The sequence below is a fragment of the Fistularia commersonii genome, chromosome 27 (genome assembly GCF_037954325.1).
Source record: "Fistularia commersonii isolate RoL2024-O1a breed Wild chromosome 27, RoL_Fcom_v1.0, whole genome shotgun sequence".
Lineage (NCBI taxonomy): Eukaryota > Metazoa > Chordata > Actinopteri > Syngnathiformes > Fistulariidae > Fistularia > Fistularia commersonii.
Window position 1 is genome coordinate 6,320,189 of NC_141310.1, and position 9,778 is coordinate 6,329,966.

A 9,778-nucleotide genomic window follows, 5' to 3' on the forward strand; every position below is an offset into this window, starting at 1 on the left:
CACAGAACTGTAGATGTGTGAATGTGGCCTTGTTGAATCTGCAAATGATTAACCACATTTTTCCATGAAGGACAGACACAACCATACTGCAATTTTTTAATGAATACATGTCATTCAAATGAATGGTAGCAGTAGTTGCAAGTATTAAATATAGGCGATTGCAAAGCAATCATCCAGTATACATTTGGGGAAGGTCTAAGGTGAGTCAAGGCAGCAAACTGACAAAAGCACAGCCATAAAGCCCCACACGCATGATGTCAGCGTCTGGTGGGTACAAAGTATGATCACTGTGCCACATGTGTTATCGTGTGCCAAAGAGCTGTGCTGTTAAGACTTTCATTCTTAAATGTACAGTTTGAGTTACTGCCAATGATCCCCAAACACCCATTTAAAAATAAAAAATAAAAAAAAAAGTTGTATAACCCTCAGAGGAAGACATATTCAAGCTTTGACTACATGAATTACCCATAAACTTTCAATCTATGCCCTTCAAGATGTGGTAAAAGAACACTAATTGAACATCAAGTGACTACCAAATATGTATTTCTTGAGTGTCAGCCAATGAGCTGTATGAAAGAACCAAAATAGCTATTATTGGTACCTGTAAATACAGTATCTTGAAATAATTAATTGCTTGTTTAAGATTTGAAGAGCAGACATTGGTAATTTATTGTGGAGAATATGAACTAACATAGTCTTCGGTATTACAATGAAGATTTCATCCAGCCACATCAAACTTTTCAAGGACAAGCAGTCGAGGCCACTGTAGGTCTAAAACAGTCCATCCAGTCCTGGAATCTGTACTTCAGTAATCAAAAGCTTGACCGAAGCTCCGTTTGTGTCCTCCTCGGTTGTTGCCATTGCCACCACTGCTATTACGGTACCCATTTCCGCGACCGCCATTTCCCCCGAAACTGCGGCCTCTTCCACCCCTGAATCGTCCTCCTCTCTCACTGCGATTCCCGCCGCCAAATCCTCTGTCACCACGATTATTGAGCTGCTTCTCCTCTAGCTCGGGGAGCTCAGTGGCCACAGTGAGTTGCCAACGACGACCATCAGTCCAACTCTCCTATCGATCATTTGACAATTATTAGAGAGGGCGTTTTACTACAAATGCCTTTTGCCATCTTCAACCAGAAATGCTCAAAACATAGATATTTCAATTGGAATGAAGCACATCACTTTTGTTGTTTTTCACTTCAATCATTTCAAGGATATACCGTGCATCTTGAACTATGTGCTCATTTCTTACCTGAATTTCCTTGACTTTGTCAGCTGGGACATCAAAACAAACTCCCTGTATGAAAACATTAAGGGGTTTCAAGGTAAGATATATGGGCCTAAGGTGTTTTGACTATTACACCTATAAAGCATTTATTTCTTTTTGGCAAACATATTTGAATTCATTCAGTAACATATGTCATTATGTCCTAAACACTTTGGCCCACTCACAGTGGAGACATGTGAAGTCCTATGTGCATGGAAGCTGCTGATATAAACAGCGCTCATACTCGTTCCTGTACTAATCCCCAAAATCATTCTTGTTGAAGAATAAATGTGCCCAACTGTCTGCCTAAGATGTATTCACATGTTTTTCAAATGCATTTAAACTCTTAGTTTTACTTTCTGTCATACCTGTGGGATGAAGTCCTTTCCTTACATTTGTATTTAAGTGTGTATTCCAGAATTTTGAGGTGCTCTTTTTCAAAATGGGATTAAAAATGTATTTATGAAACATGTGATTTGAGACAAGTTAATTGGACCTTTATTTTATCACTCAAAAAACCTAGTTTCTAAGAGGTGGCCAGGTCACTGGCCTTGTAGGAGTGCTCCACAGCTTTAGCTGTCTAGTTCATTACATTAACTGCTGGCATATCATATTATTCCTCAAGACTCTGCTGTGTTTTGTTACTAATAAGAGACACGGCTTCAAATAAACATGTCTGTAAAACCTTGTTTTGCCCGTTTTTCTTTCCCTAAAGTGTAGTATCTGGCACCAAACAAGTGCAATTTATCAAAATTCGTGCATTGATATTCTACATTACAAACATCAAATATCATGTTATAAGTCAAGCCATCTGTTATACATACAGTTTTGCCTTTAAGGAAGGTCATTCTGTGAATGTGATTCTCCATATCGTCTCCTAACTGTTCTTTGATGCTTCTCCAGGCATATCCAATATTATGCATCTCCTGAGAGCACACCAACTGTAGCGTGGTGAAACCCTGCCAAGACAAAGAGGAACATATACTTGGATACAAGGATTTTCTTTGAGCAATGTACATTTTCGAAGTGGATAAAAAAAAAAAATCAAGTGTATCAAACAGCAGAGCTTCAAATAATGGAAAAGTTATACACATTTGTTGGAATATTTAACTTACAGCATCAGAGTTGAGTAATGACCTCTGCTCTAAATTAGTGGCTCCTGAAATGTGTGCAAGGGCTGCAGCTAAAGCATCAACTGCTCCTCTCTCTTCAATCAGCTTCTCAGCAGAGGCCCTGAAGTATCCGATAGCTGTGACTGGAACTGAGTCCAAGAACCTGAAAAAACACAGTCATTAAATCACAACAATCTGACATTGGACTGATTGATTTGGACTGATACAAGCCAAACACCTGACTCACCTGACTGCATCCTTGCTTGAAGACTTGATTATATCATTAGCAGTGGGAACACCGACTCGTCGGAATGTGATACCCTATATTAAAGACAAATCATTGTTTTCAGACACAAATAGTCATTACACAGACGTCCAGTCCCTGCTTTTTCCTGCAGCCACATGTCAGGCTAAGCATAGATGTTAAGTTTTATTTTGGCAATGGAAAACAAATTGAACTTGACCCTGTTGAGGATACGTACAGCTTTATTTTCAACATAGCGCAGCTGGTCCTCCTCTTTCCTCTGGTAGAAGCAGATGCAGACTCCAGTCCTGCCTGCTCGCCCTGTACGACCCGAACGATGGATGTATGACTCCACATCCTTCACGACAGAGATGTAGGGAAATAAGAGGCTATTCAAAGCTGCAGGCATTTTTGATTGCAACTAGTTAAAATTAATCATCTACTCTAATACCAGTTGTTGTGGGATTTCAGATGGACTTTAATTTGATAGTGTACTTTTAAATATAGCATTATACCATCAGTATGACAGAAAAAATTCAAATAACTCAAACATATCACACCTTGGGTGGAGAACATTGAACCACCAGGTCAACTTCAGGGATATCTAAACCACGGGCTGCAACATTGGTGGCAACCAAAACCTCAAAGGTTCCGTTCCTGAAGCCCTTCAGTGTAAGCTCTCTTTGTTTCTGAGGGATATCACCATGGAGGGACTGTGCGCTCTGAAATTTACAGATTTTTCGAAACATGCATCAATCACCAAACCGTGTTTCAGATTTAGCTTTCGTCATCAAAGTTAATGATACAAATGTTGAAAGTTAAACGTAAAATGTACCTGTTTAATGGATGCGTTCAGGGAAAGTTCATTGGCTTCTTTCTTAGTTTCACAGAAGACAATAGTTCTGCCATGGCTGCCACTGTAAACCTGGACCACATCTCCTATCACTGCTGCTCGCTGTGACCAGTGGCACGCTATGGCCAAATGCTTCACGAGAAAGAATGGAAATATAGAAAGAGGTAAGGTAGTGGAAGGATTTTTTTTACCAATACTGTTGTAACAGAAAATATCTTAACAGCTTTTTTTTCCTGATTCATCATTCGTCAGGTTTTTATTTCATCTTCATAATTTCCTGTGCCTAATTACAAAAATACATTGGTTAACACACTAAACATTTACAAATGCAAGCTGCTTGTCTTGTGACACAAACCAAAAATGGCACTCACTTCCACAGTTGTTGCAGTTTTCTGTGTTTTCTTGCCAATCAGATCGACATGTTTGCACTGTGGTTTCATGTATTTCTTGGCCACTTCATAAACCCAAGGGGGGCAGGTAGCTGAAAACAGCAGCGTCTGGGGGTTGGTGGCACGCTCTGTTATGGGAAGAAAAAATGCAACTCTATGGACATTGCACTGATATCTATCAACAATCACAATACTTAATGAGATACGGCTAATCATGTGCCAGACACAAAAAAAGAAGCAAATAGAGTATGTTCTAGATAATGGAAAAAGTAGCTTCACTGAGAAGTGTTTACTTTTGCTCATTTTTAGGGAATTTTAACCAATATTTTTAGATTTTCACATTCCTTTTACAAGTTTTTGACAATAAATATATGTTATGTTCATTATCGATTCATTGTGTTTTTACATTTCAGGTAAATTCTTGACAAGTCCAAAGTATCCACGATTGATAGGTAAATGTCAAGTTGTAGAGGGTTGTATATAAAACAAAAAAATTAAAAGATAACTGAATTTGGTTGGCACATTAAAAAAAACACAAAAATAAATTACCAAAGGAAAAATAATGTTCAAAAGATGTCTGAATGCAATAACGCATTTTGGGGGTTTCTTGTAAATCAGTAATTGACATTATAGAACCAAGGATTATATGTGATACAGTATAATATGTATCTGATGTCATATAGGGGATGTCTTCACACACAGGCATTTTGATGTACCTGGCTATTAGTTTCCCCCTTGGGATTAACAGTCATCCATCCATCTATATGCAAGCTTAGACAATCAAAATGAAATAATCACAGTTACTGTACCTTTGTTATATGATGAAGACAAAATTTCCTCAACCTGCTCAGCAAATCCCATGTCGAGCATCTGGTCAACTTCATCCAGGACAACATGGTCCAGTTTAGAGAGGTCCAATTTATTATTCTGGATGTGGTCTTTGATACGACCAGGGGTTCCAACTAATATATCGATACCATTGCGGATAGCATCAACTAGAAATGAGAAAATACTAGATTAATGTTGGTCAAATATGATGTCAAAATACTAGACAGATGTCACTGAAAATTAGAAAAACAATTTGTCAAAGTTATTTCGTGAGGTTTTGTTTTGTTTTTTTTAACTACCCTGTTGCATGACTGACTTATGAGATTTTTTTTTTGAAAAGTGTGTTTGTATTTTTTACATTATACATACTTTGGGGGTTGTAGGAGCTGCCACCATAGAAACAAGCGATAGCAACTTTCTTAGCAATGTCTTTGAAGTCCTTTGCAACTTGGATGGCCAACTCTCTGGTTGGAGCTAAGACCAAGACCTACAAAAAGGAGATTGTCATCAGATGAAATAAAATAAATAGATACATCAAAAATCTGATTTACAGCTCATTGTGAATACACAGTTGCTGTTTACATGTGATCGTGTAGAATATTCATGCCTGGCAAATATAAATGTCCACATTATTCTTTGTATGCTCAACACTATGCAAGGGGACCTGAGAAGGTGTGACCTGGGATTTTGTATGGAATATCTAGTTATGAAATTGGATTTGCATTGTGCAAACAATTGTGCTAACAGTACTAAATGGTTTGCTTTTTGCACCAACGCTAGAAAACATAACAATTGTCAAACTATATTCAATACAAAAAAACTTTTTGTTCCCTGGAGGCTATTGCAATATATTGTATACACCTTCTTCAGACTGCAAAATAACAAACACTGTTAACAATGCAAAGTCAACACGACTACACAACTACATTTAACTGAAACTACCAATTATTTATAGAACATATAGAAACACTACAAACATTGTCTTGGCAATTTTACATAGATCTATTCTAAAAGGACAGAAGGACTTGACTTTGTCTCAAACAAGCGCACACAAGCAGTGATGGGGTTTTAAAAGATGGAGGGACAAGCGCCCTTCAAATTATCAGTCTCGGGTCTACCCAGTTGTTATTACGAAGATCTCAGGAAGCCAAGTAGGTTATATTTCCATCTTAAAATACAGTAAATGGGGATCTGAAATGACTCTTCAGTAAAAATGAAAGACTTTAGTGATAACTTCCATTCCCATGAAGATGAAGAGACAAATTAAGGATTGGTCTTCATGATCACCTTTGGGGCACGGCCTCTAGTCCTTTCTGCAGACCCCAACTGGAGCTTCTCCACCAATGGGATAGCAAAGGAGAATGTCTTTCCTGTTCCAGTACGGGCCTGAGCAAGTACATCTTCTCCATCATATACAGGGTTAAATGTCTTGACTTGAATATCAAACAGGTAAGTGACCCCACGAGCTGTAAGAATGGCCAGGAAAGAAAAATTAAGGCATTAGAGAGCATCAGGGCAGGGACAAAGATTGGGAGCAATTTGTCACAAAGTCATCCGTCACACCCCTTTTTTATCCTTTATACATAGGGCCAAGAAAACATGGCGCAACAATCAAAATGTGTAATATTGTCCTTTCAAAATTCACTCATATAAAAGTACCCCTTTAAGCATGCTTATGATATGAGTTGATGAGATGAGATGTACTTTGATGATCCCGTGCTTGGGAAATTGTTTGATCATCATAAAAATAATCATATCATAAATATCTTTCAAAAAAACAACCTGGATTATCACACAAGAACATACTGGAAAGGTTTTTAGTTCCAAGCAGTCCGATTATTTTAAAAAGTTGTTAACCTTTGAGTTTCTCAATGGTTCCTTGAGAGATCCTGAAGTTAGAGAAGGCTCCTTCTTTCTGCTCTGGTGTCTCCTCCTTTAAACAGATCAAACAAAACCTTACTTTGACTAACATTAGGTGAAAAAAGCAATATTAAAAAAAGTGAAAAGTCAGTGCAAGACTAAAACTAGAGAGAAAAAAAAACACTTGAGTAAATCAACCAACTTAAGAATGAAGGTTTGCTGTAAAATCATTAGCTTTGTAATTATGCTGTTGTAATTTATCATTTGAAAATCTACTTACAAAATCTTCCGTAAAATCCCTACAATCAAATCACTGGTTTAATCAAATGAGTTTTTAATCCCATATCTGAACCGTAACTAAATTGTTGCAACAAAACCAATTGTGCTTAACTACAAAATGGACCAAAGCCATAACTCATCTTCCACACAATAGAAATTGGGCTAAAATTACCATAATGGAAATAATGTTTATTAGTTGCTTTTATCTCTGATTTCCTTTATTTCCCTAAAAACTTGGGCTTCAAATATAGCAACTTACTAAAGGAAATCAGCAATAGCTACAAGAGCTAAAAACTGCTTAACAGGTACATATTAGAAACATTATTCCTTGTTAGTCTTACCATTTCTTTTTCACTGTCACTGGTTGAGTCTTCACTTGAATGTGATGGTGTCTGAACAGGTGTATTTGGATTGGAATGTTCATTGATTTGGGTCTCAGTAGTAGCTTTCTTCAGCTTCTTCTTCTTTTTCTGAAAAAATTATTCAGGAACAAATGGTAAACTAGAAATTCCAACAAATTAGAATATTGTGACACTGGCAGATATACAAATAGCCCTGGGAATATAAGGTTTCAAGAGTTCAAGAACAAGCTGACCCTTTGGGATGATAGCTAAAGAACAGATGAAAAGGAAAACTGCAACTTAGGTTCACCAAATAAGACTTTGCACCATTTAAACACTCAAATTCCCAATATAAATTTAAACACCGTGAAAGTTTCAGGGTTTTAAGATTTTAGATTCAGACAAGAGTTGGGTATTTCTTTCTGTTGTTTAGACTATCCCGGTGTCTTGTAAAACAGTAAAATATTGGTATTTTCAGCAGTATCAATAACTCAAATGTACTATTAAGAATTAAAACTTGGTTTTCAATTCTGAACTTTAACCCTTTCTTTCCCTTAACATTTAAAACTGACACAGGGATTTGACAGAGGCATGAATCAGATTATCCCCCTATGCAGGGTAGTAAGTTCCTTTACTTCCTGTGAGAAAGGAAAACACAATGCATTCCTTTTAAAAGCAATTCTTTTACCAGTAAATTTGGTAGACTGGTCATGTACTCCCTGTCCGTTATCATCCAATCAACTTGATGCATAAACATACTTTTAATCAGTCAGTACTAATTGAGTCTCGAGGTGAGAACATACATGTACCTCAAATCTTCCAAAATGTACCTACCTCTGGGTCCGTTTCTGTGTTCTTCTTGATCTTCTGCTTTGGTGTTTCATCATTACAGTTATCATTCTCATCTGTAGCTTCCTCAATGTGCCCATTCACTTGGTCCGCTACAAGTTTGTCTTTCTTCTTTTTCTTCTTTGGAGCAGGAGGTTCACAGTCTACCTCCTCCTGTTCCTCCTTCGCCTCCTGTGTCAACTGCTTCTTCTTCTTCAGCTTCTTGCCCTCCTTGACCTTTTTATTAAAAAGACAGACGTAACACGATTAGTAGTTAAACATTGAGCAGCTGCTCCAAACTCCTAAGAATCAAACTGGACCTTTATAAACCTTAATGTGACAATCTTAATTGACAGTTCCAGATCTACACATGGTAAAGCTGTAATCGGTAATTGTCTTGTATTCTCGGCTGTCAAACACGTCATCAAGATACGCCGGCAGCACCACATTATAACAATGAGCACGTGGCGCTTACAGCGCGTCATGTTGACAACCCTCCAATCCGTGAAGTGTACAGAAAGGCCAAGTCTATGAAAGACCAAAAACACATGGAGCCGCCACGTGACCCTTATGCTAAGCTAAACGACTGCGACGACAAAGCCAAAACTACTCCAATAGCTGAGCACAAAAGAGCGTGAAAATACTGCTCGTTGCCTTTCCCTCGCTATGATTCTACTGCCACCGCTGAGCTTCAGTATTAGCCGGCAAAGCAACGTTTCACACCGTTTAGTAGTTCTGCCATGCGCTTTTAAACATGGACGCCACCGGGGGCTTCTAACGTTGCATCGCTCTGAAAGCGTGAAATTCAACGGATAGACAGCGACAACGGTCAGCTCACCTTCTCAACTGTAGTTTCCGCGATCATGTCTTGTTCTTCTGTTTCAAACGTGATCTTTGATGGCATTTCTCCTCCTGTTGGAATCCCTCGCTGTAGACACACCGTGGACCCGTCGAGCACGCGGAAGAAAAGGAACGCGCAGGGGGCGCGCACGCGTGAAAGTAGTCGAGTGTAGAAATAGAGGCTCTAGAATGGCATCGCAGGCTGACGAATTATGTAGATATTAGACACCACAGTCTATACTCACTCAAGGAGGAAAGTGAATAGAATATTCCTTCCTGCAGATGGCCCGATAAGGAACTGCATTGTGCAGTGGCACTCTTTACTTTGGAAATTCGGCCTACTCAACGTTTCTCTCAGATTATGTATATACATATTTTTTTTATTTTAACTTTTACTGTTATCTAATTGCCTGTACATAATATCTTTCAAAAACATGTTGCTTGAGTCTTGTTTCCAACTTTGTGAGAAAATGTTCTTAAATATACCCTAACTGTTAAATGGTCCCCATCTCTATAGGGCCTTTGTCACATTGTAGTTTCAACATGCAGGCAGGAGGAGCCAGGAATCGAACCACCATTCTTACAACTGGAGGGACACCAGCACTGCCAGCTGAACCATATTAAATTGTCCTTGCCTATGCAGACTATAGGCTTCTCCATGAAATACCTGTTTTCTTTGTGCTGCAACCCCAATATCCTACACAATGTTTCCCTCTGCAGTCGAAACATTGTGAATACACTCCACGTCCACCTGCCAATTATCATATCTCCTTTTGCACACTTATGCTGTGTAACATAAACTGTTTTAGTGTATATTTCTGTCAACTATGCTCAACAAATCTAAAACATATGACCTTTAGTGTTCTTTGTATAAGATTACGAAACTTGTCAGTTTCCTGTCTCTGCATCAAATTATTTACCAAGTTAATGCACCACA

At 38.3% G+C, this 9,778-nt stretch overlaps 1 protein-coding gene across 1 annotated transcript; it reads right to left on the reverse strand.

Moving 5' to 3' along the window:
• Window positions 1–82: 82 nt before the first annotated feature.
• On the reverse strand, window positions 83–8,990 carry ddx21 (DEAD (Asp-Glu-Ala-Asp) box helicase 21). The gene is made up of 16 exons (XM_086175143.1): window positions 8,840–8,990; window positions 8,008–8,238; window positions 7,174–7,302; window positions 6,551–6,626; window positions 5,981–6,159; window positions 5,063–5,180; window positions 4,675–4,860; window positions 3,848–3,993; window positions 3,459–3,608; window positions 3,184–3,345; window positions 2,862–2,981; window positions 2,627–2,700; window positions 2,383–2,542; window positions 2,092–2,226; window positions 1,253–1,297; window positions 83–1,069 (listed from the first exon to the last, which is right to left on the reverse strand). The coding sequence occupies exons 1-16, from the start codon at window positions 8,903–8,905 to the stop codon at window positions 806–808; spliced, it is 2,241 nt and encodes a 746-aa protein (XP_086031269.1). The 5' UTR covers window positions 8,906–8,990; the 3' UTR covers window positions 83–805.
• Between the last annotated feature and the right edge of the window lie 788 nt (window positions 8,991–9,778).

Bases quoted from the DNA above. Each gene is read 5' to 3' on its own strand.
- ddx21 (XM_086175143.1), bottom strand. From the start codon at position 8,905: ATGCCATCAAAGATCACGTTTGAAACAGAAGAACAAGACATGATCGCG. The intron at 5,181-5,980 runs GTGATCATGAAG...TCCTTTTTGTAG, and splicing joins CTAGAGGCCGTGCCCCAAAG to GTCTTGGTCTTAGCTCCAAC. The intron at 2,701-2,861 runs GTACGTATCCTC...TCTTTAATATAG, and splicing joins GCTATGTTGAAAATAAAGCT to GGTATCACATTCCGACGAGT.